The following is a 20,649-nucleotide window of genomic DNA, read 5'->3' as shown; positions in this document are numbered from 1 at the left end:
TATATTACTAGAGAGAGTGTGAGTGCGAACGAGAGAGAGATAAAATATTACTGCTATAAATATATATTTTGTATTTAATATTAATCGCCCAAATCTATCTAACAAAACTGCGAATACTATTATTCTCTGACACTATGACACGAAAGTATATATTTCTTATGACTGGTGTAAGTATTCGCATAATATTTTTTTCTTTTCTATGCACAACTGTCAACTTGAAAATCAGTGGTAATGATGTTCGCCAATAAATAAAATAATTTAAACCAATTGTTTGTAATTATTACATGTATATAAAATACTTCTTAATATAGGATTAAATATATCTATTACTGATTTTCTATCAGTTATCGTTATCATATAAAAATAGATAAAATATTTTAGTAGAATATAAAACCGATAAATATAATTTTTGCCGATAAATTTAATTAAAATTTTTCAATCGTTTATGATATTTTTGTTATGATAAAACATATTTAAATAATCAGAAAGTTATTTTTATATGGTTTTTTTTATTAATTTTCTGTCATCTATTTATTTTAAGTCGTATCAATCACTTAATCTATAGAGACAATATTTATAGTTTTTGAAGAAGATAGGTTGTATTTTTTTAAAATCTCAGTAGCTTTTGTATCTCCTTTTTGTCACTGATGCTTTTCTGCATACAATAATCGACGTCGCAATTCTTTCTTTCGGCTGAGAATGTGCTACAGAAGAAAATGAGGTGATCGATGGTTAATATGGTGTTATACAGTAACTATGTATGTACGTATGGATATACATACATATTTTACAAATTCCATTTTATTGATATCGGAGTAAATATTATCATATATGTATTGCTTTAAATATATAACATCTGAAATTCGTATTAATTAATTAATTTCATATTAATTTTGCTAAAAAAATTTTTTTAATTAGTTATATTTTCAAAATCTCAAAATAATACATAGATATTTATTTTTCTTCTAATTATAAGTGAATACATATAAGTGAAAATAAAAATTTTCTCTCCTAAGATAACTTAGTTTTAACAACAACAATAGTGGTATAATAAAAGTGATATTTTATATAAATGAATTAATCATTTCGTGAATAAAATGAATAAAGTACTGCATCATATTGCATGTCTTGAATAAAATTATTTAGGAATGCATTAATAGAATGAGTATTCTAGAATGAGCCTTTTTAAACGACATAATCGACTGATTTCATGTGGATACTAGCGCCACAAGTAACAAGCTCGTCCACAAAGTATGTTTATTATCGACAATGCGAAACAGACTGTAGTGGCGGAATGAAAATGGCTAATTGTCAGGTTCGTTGGTGTAGCAGGTGAGCGATCAATTATCGTTAATATCAAGACATTAGTCGCTTTGGGATGAACGGTGCGCAGTTTGTAGCGATCTGAACAGTCGAAATCAGTGAAAATTGTGTCGATTTTAGTGTTGTCGAGCGGCTTAATGGATTATCTGAAGAGGTGCGCGATCGAGATTACTGCTGAAAGGCTTGTTGGCTCCTTTTTTTTCTACAGTGATAACAAGTTTTCAGTTTGTTAGATATGAGCTAGCCGGTGATCGATACTTGTCTGGACTCGCTTGCGTACGAGAATCAATAACCTCGCAGTTGACAGGAAAAAAAGAAACGGATACGACGCGGTCTCAAAAGATTGAGACACATCAGCAAAACGTAGATTAATTTATTACGTCCATTCAGAAAACATACGTCTACCCGTTGTTTCTCCCGTATCAGTAACCGCGCGGAAAAAAGTGATGCATGAAAAGTCTCGATATTACCAGGCACGTGTCTGTATTGGAGTAAGAGCTACTCTGTGTGTATGTGTGCCAGGTGCACTGTTGCATCCCTCTGATGAGAGCCATGCACCGTTTAGACCATAGCCATAATGTCATCCCGAAGGCTACTTCTTAGTAATTCACAAAGGGTTCACTCTTCCGTGAAGTACAGCGCATGGATACTTTCCAGGCAATACCTAGCACGTACCTTGCTAGAGAAATATTTGTGGTAGATCCTCGATGAATCAAGAGTATGGCTTCTGGTGCGTCTTCCTTGGATAGTGCTGGAAGTAGTGGTGAGTATAGTTTTTAGTTTTCTATGTTACATGTTAATATATGTTTGTATTAGTTGTCCACTCTTATAGGTACAGATTTAAATGGAAAGTTTGATCTAATAATTTCAATGCTATTAAAAAATGATTTATTTTATTTTTAAACTCTACATCAAAAGAAACAATAATGGAAGCAACAATATTCTATTCATATCTAAGTATGGAAAAAAGACAGTCTTATGTAAACATTCATATAATATAATATTTGATATATTTATATCATTTTACAAAAATTCATTGCCAGAAAGTAGTACCAAATTTTATTTTGGACAAATAACATAATATATAATTTAAATACATAGTTTTATAGTTCTTGAATAAATGGAGCATTGTAGGTGTGTGATACTTAGAGTATTTATAATTTCACCTTGCAAAAAACAGTGAATCATGATGCTTACATGCGTGACATAGAGTTTCTTTCCTGGTGAAAGCTAGCTAGACCGCTGATTATATTGTTCTACCAATTGTAACAACACAGTGTATACTTGTATAAATATAGTCATTTCACTTTTATATTTATAGTGGATCATATATTATACTTACAATTACTTACATTTTTATTCATTGTTTTTTTGCAGATGGAGCACTCAATATGGGTAAGATTAATATGTGAAGAAAGTGCAAATTAATGTCAATCAAATTGTGTTGTGTAACAAATTATTTTGTATCAAGAGAATTTATCTAAAATGTGCAAACTATTCATTTACTGTAGTATTCAAGTTATATTACTATTTTTTTATGTATTCTGTTAAGATGTGTGTTTAATCCAGATTATACCTTTATGTGAAGCAAATTAAAATTATATCCTTACATACAATAAATTTTGACACAAAAGCATTTAATATAAGCTATTTTCAATTTAATGCACACTTTGTTGCACTGATATTACTTTTATATGTAGAAATACACAAATTATATTTAATTGCATTGTATCTATTGTTTTGCAATTTGCATTATTGGATATAACTTGGGTGTATGGCATGCAGAAAGAGATAGTGGAGGCTATGGCAGTGTTGGCAGTCCTGTTGGTGGGCCTGAATGTCGTAGTGATTATGATGGTTTGCAAGCTCAATGTGATCAAGCCATGCATCAGCTTCAGCTACTTAGGCATAAGCACTCCGATACTATAAGACGGTTTGTCTTGGTTTTGTTTAATGTGGTATTGCTTAATTGTTTGTGATATTGTGTTTGATGTTTTGTACAAAGCAAATATAATTTAAATAATTATACATTTATTTAATGAAGTACTTTAAAATGCAGGTGTGAACATACTATGAAGGAATTGGAATACTACAGGGGACAACATATAGCAGTCATGAATCAATTAGAGGCAACGTCACAAGAAAGTTCCGCACTGCGGGGCAAATATGGAGATTTAGTAAATGACAAGCAACGCTTAGATCGGGAAGTCCAAGCGTTGCAAAAGGAAGTGTCTGAATTAAGGTGTCAAAATCAAGAAGTTCTTGTTTCTGATGCTAGTAATAGTGACACTATGAATCAGCACTATCTATCTGCGCTTCGAAAATATGAAGCCGTTAAAGACGAGTACGATGCCCTTAGGAAACGGTACGATGATTTAATATCATCGCATTCATCGGCCGTTAATAAGGTATGTACAAAATATTAATTTACAGAACGTTGAAACATATATGCACATATTAAGAGTTATTTGTAATGCAAATTTTATATATTCGGTTTGATATAGTTGGAATTATCTCAAGAAGAGGCTGCCAGGTTAAAAAAACAATATGATGAAATTGTTCAAGAACGTAATAGCGCAGTTCGTGAGCGTAATGGTTTAAAACAACAGTGTACTGCTGCCATTAGACAGTGGGATATTGCATTAAGGGAAAGAAATGAATATCGTGAAGCCTTAGCCAAAGTACAGCAACAACACGAAGAAGCAGTGAAGGAAATTAATCATGCAATGGTACTACGCATGAAAGCTAGTAAGGATATGAAACGATTAACAGAAGAAAGAAATGCTGCATTACAAGAATACAGTTTAATTATGGGCGAGCGCGATACAGTGCATAAAGAAATGGAAAAACTTGGTGATGATCTTACACAAGCATATACAAAAATCACACATTTAGAGAATCAGAATAAACAATTTATGGAAGAGGTAAATTTTCTTAAATTAGTCATTAAAAAACAATTAATTTGTTCATGTAAATAACTCAATGATAAATTTATCTTTATTAAATTTAATAATAATAATAATAATATGTATATATATATATATCTTTATTTATTACTTAACCATTTAAATGTGCTATAAAACATGATATCAATATCAGTATAATATAATTAGAAATTACTAAGTACAATAATCGGCTCATTATTACTTTCTTCTCATAGATTTTGTATTGGTTTTAGTTATTTATACACTGCACATTACTTGCTACTACGTGTACTATTTTTAAATTAATGTTCTGTATTTTAATATCTGTTTTCTTTATTTTTAGAAAAAAGCTTTATCCTATCAAATTGAAACTTTAAGAAGAGAAATTTCATCCGCTTTACAAGATCGAGACGATGCTTTAAAACAATGTAACGAATTACGCCAAAAGTTTGGTGATTATTCTGAAGGCTCAAACAGGGATTATAAAAATCGTATGGAATTACACTCATATAATCGTGAACGAGATAATTCGAACAAAGAAGCTGAAAGAGAAAATAACACTACAGATTACACTAAACGGGATAAGGAACGTATGGATAACTTGGATCAAGCTAACTTGGAATTGGATAAACTTAGAAAATCTGTCGATAAATTGCAAGCAGAACTCGAAGAAGCTCTCCAAGAAGCAGAAGTATCAAAACGAAGAAGAGATTGGGCTTTCAGTGAAAGGGATAAAATAGTTTTAGAAAGGGAAAGTATTAGAACTCTCTGCGATAGATTAAGAAAAGAGCGTGATCGTGCTGTTTCGGAACTAGCGGGTGCTTTACGTGATTCTGATGATATTAAAAAGCAACGGAACGAAGCATCGAAAGAATTAAAGGATCTCAAAGAAAAGATAGAATCTGGTGATCATGCGTTAAGAGCAAGTCAATTTGCACAAAGCTTAGCGCATGCACATGATTCGGCGATCGATACTGATGTTAGTGACTGGGAAATTCTTACTATTCACTTGGATCTTAGTCGAGTTTGCTTAGATTCTGATCGTGATTTGGGATTGACATTAGTTGGAGGTCGTGATAATCCATATTATCCAAACGATACAGGAATTTATGTTGCTCAAGTAACATCAGGAAGTGCTGTTGATGGTAAATTAAGAGTGAATGACTGCATTATGCGAGTAAACAATGTAGATTGTACATCTGTTTTTACGCGTGTAATTATGGAAACTTTACGTACCTGTTCGGTGGGATCAGCTACATTAACGATAAGAAGACGGCGTTTAACTAGAAGGTCATTAAGGACAACACAATTGCCTGTTGGTTCAGTTCCTCATGGTATTTCTTTGGAGCTTGGAGTATACATTTCGAAGATTTCACCGGGTAGTTTATCTGCTAAAGATGGCAACCTCGCTGTTGGAGATAGAGTTTTAAATGTATGTCTTATACATATTTTGTATTGATTTTATTTATTTATTCATCTTGAATATTAATATAGTTCTTTTTTCTATAGATTAACAGTAAACCAATGGAAGGCATTAATTCCAGTCACGAAGCGATGGCAACTTTGAATGATACAAGTACGGATGTGTTAACTATTACGACCCTGAAAGGAATACCATTGCCTTCGGCAACTAGTTCTGAAACTATGACCATTGATGGTAGCTTTGGTACTGAGAAACAAAAAATGGTGAATAGTTGTTCTCAAACAGAACAAGAAAGAATATTGTTAAAGATTCCATCGGACGATTATGAAAGAAGACACGTTGCTTCGAACTTTGGTGATAGAAGTGTTTACAAAGTTTCAAAATCCGTTAGTGGTGAAAAACCAAGTGGAATTAGCAATGCTTGGGACAATATACGAGAGAAGATTGATATAGTACGAGGACGTAAACATAGCAAAGATCGGGAGGAGAAGAAGAAACGACACCGCAACTCGAGTCCAAATACCTTTGAGCAAGAGCAAGATGCAATAGCGGAATTAGATTCAGTAATAGAGAGCTACCACAAGAAAGCGAATAATGGAGTACTGAAACGAAGTAAGCGACGCGGAACCGAAAAGGTTGAGAAAAATGGAGGTACGTGGCCGAAAGCCAGAGGTGGACCTCTGATTCAAAATGGTACTGGTACTATTTTACATCCACGTAAGACAAAAGAAAGGTTGCCCTTAAGTGTACTCCTTAATCAACCACCAAAGTATGAAAGTTATAATTATAATCGTATTTCTAATCCTATACCCTTAACCAATTTTTCCAATATGAACAATCGGCATACGGTTTATAAACCTGTAGAAAAACCATTACCAAATTTCCTTAAAACTGGACCGTTATTTAGTCAGAAATCCTTTACTCCAGTGGTGCAGTTCAAAGATATCCCGATAGATAAGAAACCAGCAACCGAATTCGAGAACACGGAAAATAGACTCAGTTCTACGCTGACACCATCTGAAACTAGCATCGATTTTTCCGTGAAGTCTGGAAATACGGGAAAAGATGTAGAATATTTCTCGAAGAAAAGAACACAAAAGTATACTCCTAGCAACGAGAGTCAAGTAGACACACTACAGCATAATAGAGTGCAATCTCAACTTTATTCCGGGGCTGGATCATCAACTTCGTCGACTAGCGGCACGAGACAGCAGTTGACTGGTAATTTTTCATTTCCTCCCTATACGCATTCGCATCCGCATCCCCATCAACAAAATTCTTTACCTTCGAGATACCCTTCCCCGCCGTCTTTGCCGTCTGCACAGTCCGGGGAGTCAATAGGACTACCCGATGCACGATCTTATTGTTTCGAACCTTCATATAGCCCCGGACCGCAAACAGGATTCGGGCATTTGCACACACCCTCTGTAGATTTGCATTACCACAAATCTCGCGCTCCACCGATTGGCACTACATACGACGTACCAGCGTACACACATGGCTACGAAGGTGGAACTTTTCCAAGAAAAAAGGAAAATCAACGTTTTCGAATACCATCAAATCCTAGTGTGACTTCAAAAAGCAGCGTGGGTAAATTATCTACGGGCAGTATAGAAAGAACTTCAGAAAGAGGCAGTCCGATGCCAACATTCCACGTGGAAGTACTTAGTCCTGGTAGCGGTAGCGGAAATAGCTCTGGTGGAACTGTCAGAGGAAGTAGTGGCAATAAACGGTCCAGCATGCCGGACTATTGCTACTCTCAACCTAGGCCAGCACCTGGAGAACTTCGCAGAGTTCACATAGACAAGTCAGTCGAACCTTTAGGTATCCAGATTTCTTGCTTAGAGAGCGGCGGTGTATTCGTTTCCACCGTTAGCGAGCACAGCTTAGCATCTCAAGTCGGTCTTCAAATCGGTGACCAGTTGCTTGAAGTCTGTGGTATCAATATGAGGAGTGCTACTTATCAACTTGCTGCCAATGTGTTACGTCAGTGCGGTAATTCCATTACGATGCTGGTGCAGTACAGTCCAGACAGTGAGTACAGTGTTTTGTTAGAAAAAGTAGAATATCCCTATCACAAGCTGCACTTTATACAAATCTTCTTGCACCTTTCTTATTAAACGTGATCATTATTTATCATTATTGCATGGTTCTTATTTTGATATAACATCACCCTTATATGTCACTTCTTTTTGCTAGAATACAATGAGTTAGAAGAAGGCTCTGCTTCTTCGAGTTCATCAGAAGCTGGTGGTGCTGAAGGAGGTAGTCGTAGTGGATCACCCACTCCATGTAATAGCCCTGAAGCTCCTAGAAAAACAACTATTGAATCATTGGAAAGCTCAGAACCTGAACGTGACGCTTCTACTAGTTTAAGTACAATACGCGATACTTCCAATACCTTGACTATTATGCGCGAAACTTCAAATACTTTAGAACCACCTCGTACAATTCGAGAAAGAGATATCAGAAATTCTGCTTCATTGGAAGTACCAAGTACGCAACAGAGAGAACGAGAAATTAGAGCATCAGCATCTTTGGATATTAATATCAGAAAGCCGGAACTTCGTAGTTCAGCTACATTAGATAATATGCGTAATTCCGCAACTCTTGATACATTACGTGGTACTGCTAATACTCTTACACGCGCACAGCTTAATGCAGCGACCACGTTGCAACGACAAAATGCAACTGTAAGAAGTCCGACACAAGAAGAACAAAATCGTAAAAGCCCACCACCGAGTGAACCGAGGTATCTTTTTATCGAAACAAGGAAGTGTTCGAATTTAGGTATTTCCCTTGTTGGTGGTAATGGTGTCGGAATATTCGTACACTCGGTACAACCAGGTTGCCTCGCGGAAGATGCAGGATTACGTCCCGGTGACCGTATCCTGGAATATAATGGTGTTGATCTCAGACAAGCAACCGCAGAACAAGCTGCTTTAGAATTGGCTAGACCAGCAGATAAAGTAACGCTGATTGCTCAATATGTACCTGAAAGGTATAACGAAGTAAAGGATAAACCTGGAGACAGTTTTTATGTGAAGGCAATGTTCGATCGAGTAGGCGAAGTTGGAGATAGCCTACAACTTAGGTTTAGTAAAGATGATATTTTATACGTCGATAATACAATGTTTAATGGTACTCCGGGTCATTGGAGAGCTTGGATAGTTGATCAAGCTGGAAGAAGACAAACTTGTGGTATAATTCCGAGCAAATTCAAGTATGTTGGGTAAATCAAATATTGAATTAATCTCTTTTAAGATTATGTTTTATATTTCTATTATATCTCATATATATCCATAATATCGTTAGGGTCGAAGAAGAACTGCTTTTACGACGTTCATTAGGCGATTTAGAAACAGATACTACTAGAAGAGGTAGCACAAGCGCAAGAAGAAGCTTTTTTCGTCGAAAGAAACATCAACGTTCTTCTAGTAGGGATAGTAAAGAATTATCACATCTTACGGGAGTAAATTTGGGTTGGTATAGTGATAGTGGAACACTAAATGAAGAAACTCTTCCAGCAAGTTATCAACGTGTTGAAAGATTGGATTGTAAATATTTGTTACATCAAATATTTATTTAATACGCAGTTATTACTACTTATCATTAACCATTATTTAATTCATCCTATCGAAATATTAAATTCGTTTTTATACTTTTTTTTTTTCATGCAGATCCAGCTTTAAGACCTGTGTTGATCATTGGACCGTTAAGCGAATGTGTAGTGACAAAACTATTACAAGAATTTCCAGGACAGTTCACTAGGTGTCTCGCAGAAGCTATGCACTGTTCTCAAGCGACGCTCGAACAAGGTTTGCGCGATTCGCTTTATGTGGACTATAGAAAAAAAGGAAGCTATTTCGAGTGTACCACAGTACAAGCTGTCAAGGACATCTGTGAGAAGGTATCTTTTTTTATCCAATGCCTATACAATATTGATAACGTTATTTATAGTAAGCGTATAAACACTAGGTTAAATACCTAAAAGTAGATCATTTAAAATTTATATAATTCTGCGAATTTATTTTTATTTCTTTTTTACCTTTTATTAAAACTTTGTTGATACATATTTATTTATAGAATACTCATTGCATATTGGATGTATCAATTGCGTCGATCGAGCGACTTCATCGACATCAGATCTATCCTATAGTTTTGTTGATTAAATTTAAAAGTACCAAACAAATAAAGGAAGTCAAGGATTCCAGATACCCAAGCGATAAAGTTAGTGCGAAAGCGGCCAAGGAGATGTATGAACAAGCATTAAAATTGGAAGCTGAGTATAAACACTATATTTCTGGTAAGAATATGTATAAAATAAAAATGCAACTTTATGTCTTACTGCGAATTTGTTGCATTATTGTTGATACGACTTTCACGCATTTCAGCTGTAATTCCAGCTGGAGTAAATGTCGCGTACATATGTACTCAAGTAAAAGCTGCAGTAGATGAAGAACAAAGCAAAGCGCTGTGGGTTCCTAGAGGACCTCCCTGACATTTAAGGGGGGGTCCCCACAAACCACAGTGGAAATCAATCTAAATTCCACCAGGGGGCCCTTACGTCGTACGATTGTAAAATTGTTACAATTTTTTTTATTTATGGTCTCTTATTTGTCACGACAGTATGCAGGAATTTCGGGTTTTCTTTTCATGGTTCCATTAGTACGATCTTTTTAATTATTTTTATTTATTTCCTTATTGTAATGCAATTATGCAAAGTTTTTAATATTTTTTTTGTCTTTCTTCCTTTTTTCATTTATTTTTTACTTTGAAGTCTGATACAAATTATGCAATTTATTTTAATAAGCTTTGTCATAAGTATTTTAATAAGTATTTCACTATTTCAGCAAATATTTGATGCTATTTAAACAACACTGACATTTCCTATAAAATATTATGAGATAAACAAGACTTCATATAAAAATCTTAATATTTAAACATATCATGCAGTCAACATTCATATTAAAAAAGAAGAGAAACAAACAGTACGTTTTATACGAATTCTATCTTATACTTTCAACTTTAATTTCCCTTAAATCAACAGACATGTGCAAGAATTATTCTTCATGCTTCATAAAAGTTGAAAACTTTGCTTGCTGCTTCGAACCTCGATCGATCATAATTTCCCAATAAGGTATGCAACAATGTGAAAATTATCTATTACAATTGGCGTGAGACCATAAATGAATTAATGTAGCAAGTAAAAATATTCATCGTATTGTGGCCCATAAAAGATTTGGTGGATAAATGTAAAGTTCATTAGTTAGTGAATAAGTCTCAGCCATTCAGTTCTTGGCTGATGTTATTAACCCCTCAGATCACTTCGTTGTACAGAATAATTTTGCGTGATTAGTATTATTGTACAGAGGATGTTATAAATTAAAGGAGGTTACTTATTTGTATATAATTTACTTATGAAACTTATGGATTATATGTTTATTAATTTTTAGTTTAGATGAATCCTTTAATTGTATGTTTAAATTTAAGTGATACTTTAGTCATTGTTTCATAAAACTGTTTATAATCCATTTGTTGCGTAGCAATTGGTTTGAGGGGTTAAAATTTTAATGTTGTATGTCGAGGAATTAAAAAATGTAGAAAAATTGAATACGGAATTGACAAAAAATGGATTGTTTTTGCCATTTTTTAAATTTGTAAATATCTGAAATGATAATAAGCAGTAGATATCCGCAACACAGAGAAACTCAATATAAAGCGCTCGTAACGAAATGTATGATGGAGTATGTTACTGCTTTTTTTACTTCTGTAGTTCGAATTATTTTACGAATTTATACTGTAATGTTTTTAAATCGAGTTTAAGACGCTTTGTAAGGTGCAGTCATATTTTTGAACACATTTAAAATGCGAGTACGTATCATTATGTATCTACATTCAGAATTCAGTACATATTTCTTATTACATTTTTAAATATAAGGACGACATACATTTTTTAAATAATTTTTACTGTTATTATCTTAAAAATTATATTTAAATTGCCCCATTTCTTACTTTCTTCTTAAACATTTTGATAAATATAGCGGGATCTTTTATATTGTTTTCAATATCTGGATGTAGATACAAGTTTCGTATATACATATTATCAGAAAAAATTAAGAGTACATTAAATGAAATAGCTAAAAGAAATAGTTATCGTAAAAGTCTAGTAACGATGCTTCGATACTTAAATACATAATCTTTTTTTTTTTGTTCGAAACGAAGCCTTTCTAATTTCAAAAGAGGCTTACGTTCTTTAATAATATCGATGAATATCGAATATCAAGTTTAATAACAATTTGTACGTACAGAAAGAATCCAGTAAGAGTGGAAGACAAACAAATGAAGTTAAACATTGCTTTTTGTAAAACAGAAATTTAGTTTTCTAACAAGACAATATTTAGGCGTAAGTTATCAAAGTGAGACCAAAAATTAAAAGAATATTATGCTAATTCATAAGGATTACAATTAAATTTATTCGTATCGTTAGCGTCGATATGCTTAATGCGGAAGTGTAGATATATACTTTTTGATACGTTGCGAAATCATCGGTACGAATTTCGTAATAAAAAAGGCTCAAAAAGAAAGAAAAAGGGAAAAAATTATAAATTATAAAAAGTGCCGTACACACTTGGCAGCTTATAATAACAAGGAATTATTGTATTTCGCACCCAAGGTAAATACTCTTTAAAAGGCTATCGTGGACAATCTAGGCGTTAAAATTAGGAATTTACTAGCGAACTAATATAACAAAATATTTTCGGGAAAGAATATTTAATTCTTATTCTTTTAATAAGTAGAGAGGATATGATAATATATGTGTGTGTACGTTTATATATTGCATATATTTGTACACACATATGAATCTTGAACGTTATACATGTGTGGGGTGAAGTAAATTATTTAAATCGACAATTTTATTTATATTTTACATGATGATATTACAAACGTACAATACTTATGAGAGTAATACATTATATTTTTTTTTATAACGATTTTATTGTTCCTAATTTATTTTGGCATTGTTCTAATTGAAAAATACAACAAATCTGCTTACTTTTTGTAAGAAAGGCAGTAATTTTCTTTTCAATGTTGGATTGACGAGAACACGATTGAGATACTTAATTCTAAAAAGAAAATAGCAAAATATTAATGTATAGATATTTTTTTTAATATATGTATAGTATCTACGACAAATGTAGTGCAAAATATAACATAAGACTCGGTATGTTATGAAAACAGCACGCGTCGTTATTTAATTTATATTAAAGATAAAACTACAATGGATATTAACTCTAAAAAAATATCCAAATCATAAGTCGCGCCTTGAGTAATATATTTCTTAATTAAAATTAAGTATAATGTAACTGAAGAGTAAACCGTAACTTCATAAAATTTTGTTAATTATTGCAATTGTGTCGTATTGAATAATCTTTTAAATGAAACGAAACAATAAAACTCTCACCTTACATAAGAATCTTGTATAACGGGCAAGATTCGTTTGTGGAGAGTTAAAAGGTTTGTTTTCTCCCATAGCTTGATACATCTACAACTATCCTATTTTAAAAAGCAGAAACTATTGATATTTAAATTAAACATAATTTCTGTGCGGTGCAAGAGGAAAAATTAAGATAGGTCGAGGGCGAAGTGAAATGCCAAAAATAACAAAAAGAGAAAGAAAAAAAAAGAAAACAGTATCGAAAGAGGAGGGAGAAAAGATTAATTTTGTATTATGATTATTCTCAATCACAGCACTGTGATACATATAACATTACAGCTTTGATAACATATCAATTTCACAATCCTTCTACATTACTATTACAAATATACATACATATTTTGGGCAATACTTACATATACATAAATGTTATATATATTTAACTACGCACTTTTACTATTTTTCATAAGCACGTGATTCTGAACCATTCAATACCCACATACATAGCACTAGTGCGCGCAAATACATCCGTAATAAACGAAGGATGTATGATGTACACTTTTTTCGATAGAATTTCGAGTGGATTGAATTTGAATGAAAAATTCTAGATATTTTCGATATATTATCTAAAAATGTATAAGGATAAAACTTATAAAAGTATGTTTTTCATGAAAAATTTAAATTTATTACTTTTTAACGGACTAAAATGAAACTAGAATGCAATATCTTTTTATTTATCTCAGATTACAAATTACTTATTTCTAATGATCATTGAACTTATGAAACAAAGAAATTTATTATTATTTATTGTTACTATTCATTTATTCATTTGTTGTTTAATGTATTTTTAAAAGAGCGTAATTGAATTTGTCTAATTAAGGAAATAAATTAAATATGTTTGTAAGTATTATTCACTCGAAATGTTTCTAAAAATATTTGAGACGTAATTGACACACGTGCTGAGTGGTGCACTAACAAACAATTAAATGTACGATAATAGAAGCATTAATTACTGGCAATCATTGAAGCGTTTATGGTGATATATTACTTAGACAAGAAGCAAAGCCTGACGATTGGGTTTGAAAAATGCGCGATATAGATCGATGATTTATGATTCTAATAGCGATTTGTTCAAACGACAATTGCGACTAGTCTTCAATAGTATTCTATTTTCTATAACGAATTTCTCCTCGCAGTATAACTTGTATGCTCCAGCTGAAATTTTATCGTCTTGATATCATTGTGTCCGACATTATATTCGCTATTTCCCCATAGGTTTCCTATTCTATTTGTATCGCACTATTTGTTTAACCAATAACGATGTACGTAACAATTACACTGCGCATCATCACTGAAAAGAGTTTATTCTAAACTTAACTAAAAGCACGTTTGACTTTATGTTTTATTTCTTTCGTTTCTCTGATTTTATTTTGTTTCAAATATTTTCTATTAAACTCGAAGTTAACAAATTTAGATGTTTTATCATATAAAAGTTCCTAAAAATGAAAAACTCTAATTATCTCTTTTTTTATTTAAAAATTCAATTTCAATTAAATCTCAATTTTAATTCAGATTCAATTAAAAATGTTACTTTTGAAACGCAAAATGCTGAAATATAGAGAAACGACTTACTATAATAAGAAGTATTGTCATTGTTTGCTTCTGTCTTCCAAATTTCCACAATTGTAAATCGTTATCACCCAATCAATATGGTTATATAAATTTGATGAATATCAAAAAACAAATTACTTATCTTAAATTTGTAATTTATGAGAACATATGAGTCTATTATATTAACGATTCTAATTAAACTTCTACCATATCTGTATATTTTTCAAGTATTCTACGAATCTTTTATCTTGTTACAAAAGTGATTATAGCTATCAAAACAAATACCAAAATTTTTAATAGATCTAAATCTATTGTCTAATCAAATACACTTAATTTGTCTGTAGCCTTTCCTCTTAATCAGCATATTTTTTGAAACAATAAAATTCTTATACTTATTGAAAAATTAGCGAATAGAGCTCGCGAATGTATAATGTAATAATATCAACTTGGTGCTGTTTGTTCTTACACATTTCTTACACTAGTTTTTATACACATATATTAAGAATATTCTCTTATCAGTCAATGCGATCGTAAGCACTTGTGCATATCCTGGAACTATGATATTGGATGGTTTGAAATTTTTATATCTGTATGTGTATTCACATCTTTTGTTAACATACGTATGTATTTTGATTCTTATTGAGATAATGAAGATTATTACGATTTCGGTAAATTCGAAGAGAATCTAAAGAGAATTCATTGATGAACAACAGAAAAGTTTATTAATTGGGCATGCAAAGTGTCTTATTCGTCTCTCCTCATCGGTAGAACCGTCTTTGAATCAGAGTATTACCTTATCAGTAGTAAAATTTATTCTTCTTTTGACTAAGGAAACGTATAATATGTATAAATACAAATGTAACAATGTTGCGAGCGTAGATAAATTAGATTTGAGTATTTTTCAGTGAAGAGTATTTATCGATAATAACGTTTAATTTTTATATTTAACTCTTTGATTGTGTACAGATAAAGTTTTTGTAAATTTTGAAATACTTATAGATTATATTATTATATTTTTCATGGTATAAATTTTTGATCTTTTCCATTGTTTGAAAACGTTTTTGAAGAAATGACTTTTCAAGAGGAAAACAGTGAAATGTTCAGCGATCAGAGAGTTAAGAAAAACTAAACAAACAATACTGACTCTTAAAATGTACTACTCATGGCTGTTAAAAAGAAATGCGTTAATCAATTACAAAATGAATGACTACATAATATCAGGATGCAAGAAATTCAGATTAAATCAAATTTTATAAAAGTTAGATTACAGAATGACGTTTCTAGTTTTTTGATAATCACATTTCTACGTTTTTACACACACAGAGTGCATTATTGAAATGGAATTGTATACATAGTTACTAAGTGCAGATAAACCTAGACTGATTTATAAAATAATCAATCATCAAATTTGTGTCTATTTTGTCGGTGATAGAATTATGACACATTGATCAATTTACCAATTTGAATAACTAAAAGAAGAAAACGTTGTGCTTCATAGGTTGTTGAAGTCTCCATTTACAAGAAAAAATCGGAATATATGGTTGTATCGTTTGTTTATAAACGCATTCACTGCCAAATATTTATTTAACTTTTGTTTCTTTATACTGCTAATGCATAGAGAAGGTTAAATATTTGCAATGCAATAAAAATATACGTATGAAACGTGTTATGGAGAAAAGATAGATAAATAACTTGCATCGTGGTGGGAAAATCGTCTTGTAAAAACTTATTGTTCATAAACGGATGTTTGAGTTAAGAAGAAACTCAAGAGATTTGATTGTAAATGATTTTTTGTTAAATAATATTATATTAATGCAATATTATTGAAATAATGTTAAATGATATTATTTAGTAATATTATAGTGATATAATATTATGTTTTATAAATGTATTGTATATACATATGTAGCATATTTGTGCGTAATGTATCATGGATTGTATAAAGAGAAAGTTTTCGTATTACTTTAAGTGAGCTTTAAGGATCATTTTAATTTTGATTGGTAACGCAGTTTTCCATATGCTTCCATAAAGAAAATACCGAAATCTTATTTACTCACACGAAACTCCGCACAACAAGTGCCCTTATTAAGTTATTACATCTTCAACTATTTATTATTTATAGTTAAATTCTTACATAGTCAGCAATAAACTTGTCTGTTTATTTTCAGAGTACGTGTTTTCTTGTTATCTCAGTAATTATCCAGCATGTTTGAATCGTTTTGTTTATTGCACGTAAAATACAAAGATTTTATATATTTTTACATTTTATATTTCTATTGAATTTTATATGATTTACTCATACTTATATCGTATAGATGGAGAATGGTTAACAAACTAAATGAAAGGAGGAAGAGATATTTTATTGAGAGTATTTATCAATCACTCAAAATATTTCTCGCATTTTAATTCTAATCACGAAGGTTGTAATCAAGACGTCCAATACTTACACTACTGATAAACTAATACAACGTAATGTACATTTGTATAAATCCTTTAAGTATTCGTCATTCGATCTTTCCCACCAATGTGCTTTGTATGCGTAAGCTTTAACAGTGAATGCGTGCACAATTATTAATATAATATTTTTATCGCGCTTGATAACTAACAGTGTAATACAATTATGCGATTGTAGCATCTTTTTTTCTCTCTTTTTCTCTTTTTCTCTTTTTTTTTTTTTTTGTTATCAGGATCGAACGGATAGGATATTTCAGAATCTGTGATCAATATATATCGACACGTATAAGCAGCATGAAATTTGCGATTATACTAAGATGCAAATATTTTTTATACGAATTGGTGTATATGCTCAGACGGTAGCCGATCGTATTTAATGTACCGAGAGACGAAATTAGTGGTAGAACTTAGTACATGGTTCGACAAATTTTCCGAATATCAAAACGTTTTATGACAGTAAATTGCAAGATTTTTATGCAATATTTATTGGAACGGTTGTTCGTTGTTATTGGAGTTAATTATTCGTTACGAATATGAAGTGAATATTATACATAAGAATGGAACGTGATTAATTTTATTTCTCTATTTCTTATAGTCGACTTTAAATTTCTTGAAAAATTGTTGGCATCACATATTACGTACAATACGAAAACGTAACATAATCTTATAAAAAGTGCGATTCTGTAATGAGGAAACAATTCAACATTTTCGGAGATCAATTATTTTATACGTTTACGTTATCATCTGGCAACACATCCGATATGTTGTCGTAACATCTTATACCAATTTCACAAATAGATGATACATTGATTTTACGTGTTGAAAAGAATCCGATTTACAGCGGGAGTTTTGCTTGAATTTTGTTTAAAATTCAAGCTGCAGCTCAATATTTATAGCTGATACAACTACTAAGTACATGCTTCAAATGTCCAATTTTACACCGTTCCCTTGAAAGAAAATAAGTCTTCCTGTGTCTATTCCTGCCACGCGTTGACTGCCCTGAAAATATTTTTTACCAAACCTTCACGATTTTTCATCACATTTGAATGCTAATGTATACGATTATAACTGCAACATTACTTTCATGGTTAGTGAAAATTATTTTTAAAATCTTTTATTAACCGTAACAACTAAATACCATATTGATGCCAGTTAGTATTATCCGATTGTACCTAATAACGAAAAAAGAAATACCGCAATTATCAAATACGATAAAAATTACAATAAAAATCACATGGTATGAATAAAACTGTCAATTCCTTAAGATCAGAACGATTTGTATGGTAAAGTTTCGTACAGTGTATGAAACCGATATAATAAATTAAATTTTATTAAAAAATTTCGAATATACAATATGGATTCGTAGGCCTTTGGAAATCTAAATGATTAAGAAATTTGAAGAAAAGGCACAATTAAACACTACTTAATAGAATTCGAGTTTTGCAGAAACTCAATGAGAAAGCAAAACGAGCTTCTTAAAGATATGAATTCATGAATAACGACAGAAAGTTTTCTTATAGGTTTGCATACGGTAATAATAATTGACATCGTAATTTGAATTGATCTCTTGTAAACGACAACAAAATATCAAAATTAATAATAAACACAAGACTACAGTATATTGAGAATGAAAATTCTTAAACAATCTACTATGTAATTCGTAATCTATTTATAATTACTAGCAGAATAATGAACATGGAACATGTTTTCTTTGTTTTTCATGCGACTAATTTATCGATCACCGTAGGATTCCTTGGTTACGATAACAATATATAAAAAACTGTATTGTATCATTCAATTTCCTCCGTTTCTTTTGCAATGGTTTTGATACCAAATGTTATAGCCCGTAATTTATAAATACGTATACTTCTATTTATATAAGCATTTCCTTTATATACATATAAATACATATATTGAATATATGTGTGTGTATATATATATGCGTTATATGATATGTACATACATATATTTGCAACGCGACCTTTGTAATATTATAATATATATGTATATGTGACACTCTGATTAATATGTATAATATAAGGGATGTATCGGTATTGCTGTGAGACTGTTCCAGCAACACACGAACGCCCATATAATAAATATTAACGTATCGACGTTCGTTATTCTTTGTAAGCCTTCTTTCTTGTAAAACGTACAAGTTGTCTTATGTAGGAGAGCAAGGAAATAAAGTCGATTGTAACGAAAGCTTCTCTCATCAATTTTCTTTTATTCAAATAAGAAATTAATAGAGGAGAGTGATTGTTTTACATATATCATTATTTCTAACGCATATACGTTATATACATAACGTTTTATATAACACCCGTACGTCACTGATATCACGTTTCATCGGAAGTTTGTTTTTTTGGGGTACTTATCTTTAATATTTTATTTCTTCTGTTTTATCTCTAGAGAAATCAAATTTTTATTTTTTCTTGAAGAAATTTTTATGGATGATTTTTGTTTCGTATGGAAATAATTTTGAATAGCTTTTCTGCCAATATTCAAAATTCTCTTCCGACCTATAACATGCGATTGATTATAAAAATATTCAAACTAATGTCCAATTTTTACTGGTAAGCTTTATAGTTTAGATAAATACGTAAACGTAATAAACACTAAAGAGGAATTAAAAAATTGTTTGGCAAACAAATGACAAAAAATTAACATTCGTTATTTACATAAAATAATTTGTGATATACCAAACTGTTTAAAACGTAAGGTATATATAACCCAATACATGTTAAAATTTTGTTATAAAAACCTATTGCAATTTTATGATTCGAATTTTTAGTGCTCAAATATTGTCGTAATATGAAAATGCAGAATTTTTAATTTTAAATTATTTAAAAAAACCGGTGTAATTTTATTTTGCAAGATATAATTTGTAATTTATCTTATTTAGTCGCATTGAAATATTTTTATTCTTTTCATTTGTTAGTAATTTGTTTTACGAAAAGAATGTTTATCTTATAGGTATATACGTATAGTATTGTGTTTGATTAATTAATTTATTATTATAATTGTATCTGTCTTTTGTAGCACTTTTTTAAAGCAATTAGTATGGACGAACGATACGTGATGTTATTTTTATTCGTGCATGTAAATATTGTGTTGAACAGCAATGTTTTTTAAACTCGAGGTCTTGAGGTCCTCAGTAGGTCATATAATCGATATTATTGATTGTGATAAGAATATTATAAAATAAAATAAGGTTGTTAATTTAAGATAATAAGTTTACAGAATGTGAATAGAATGTAAACTTGTAATAATTTCTGAACTACTTATAATAGTAGTCTGAACTACTATAGTGTAGTAGTAGAATTATGATCCTCTTTTTATAGAGCATGAAAATTACATCGAACGCAACAGTTTTATTTTTAACAAGTGAAGTTTCTGAACCAGCTAAAAGGTAGTAATACATCAAATTTTTAATTATTTTCGAAGTGTAGCCAAACTGTTCGATTTAGTTTGTG

At 31.1% G+C, this 20,649-nt stretch overlaps 1 protein-coding gene across 9 annotated transcripts; it reads left to right on the top strand.

Moving 5' to 3' along the window:
• Positions 1-1,239: 1,239 nt before the first annotated feature.
• On the top strand, positions 1,240-10,703 carry Dlg5 (MAGUK family member discs large 5). Of its 9 annotated transcripts, none has more exons than XM_069114370.1 (14): positions 1,240-1,332; positions 1,981-2,086; positions 2,701-2,718; positions 3,109-3,256; positions 3,383-3,731; positions 3,828-4,247; positions 4,591-5,679; positions 5,757-6,321; positions 6,598-7,704; positions 7,870-8,893; positions 8,986-9,227; positions 9,351-9,580; positions 9,757-9,976; positions 10,065-10,703. In XM_069114370.1, the coding sequence occupies exons 2-14, from the start codon at positions 2,044-2,046 to the stop codon at positions 10,169-10,171; spliced, it is 5,562 nt and encodes a 1,853-aa protein (XP_068970471.1). In that variant the 5' UTR covers positions 1,240-1,332; positions 1,981-2,043; the 3' UTR covers positions 10,172-10,703. The 9 variants fall into 9 exon arrangements, with proteins under 9 accessions (XP_068970471.1, XP_068970470.1, XP_068970472.1 ...); XM_069114369.1 differs by having other exon boundaries at positions 5,757-6,363; XM_069114371.1 differs by having other exon boundaries at positions 5,757-6,891.
• Positions 10,704-20,649: the final 9,946 nt, after the last annotated feature.

The sequence above is a fragment of the Bombus flavifrons genome, chromosome 5 (genome assembly GCF_040668555.2).
Source record: "Bombus flavifrons isolate JBK064 chromosome 5, iyBomFlav1_principal, whole genome shotgun sequence".
Taxonomy (NCBI): domain Eukaryota; kingdom Metazoa; phylum Arthropoda; class Insecta; order Hymenoptera; family Apidae; genus Bombus; species Bombus flavifrons.
This window is presented reverse-complemented; position numbering and strand designations above follow the sequence as displayed.

Bases quoted from the DNA above. Each gene is read 5' to 3' on its own strand.
- Dlg5 (XM_069114362.1), top strand. From the start codon at position 2,044: ATGGCTTCTGGTGCGTCTTCCTTGGATAGTGCTGGAAGTAGTG. The intron at 4,248-4,590 runs GTAAATTTTCTT...CTTTATTTTTAG, and splicing joins ATAAACAATTTATGGAAGAG to AAAAAAGCTTTATCCTATCA. The intron at 9,977-10,064 runs GTAAGAATATGT...CACGCATTTCAG, and splicing joins GTATAAACACTATATTTCTG to CTGTAATTCCAGCTGGAGTA.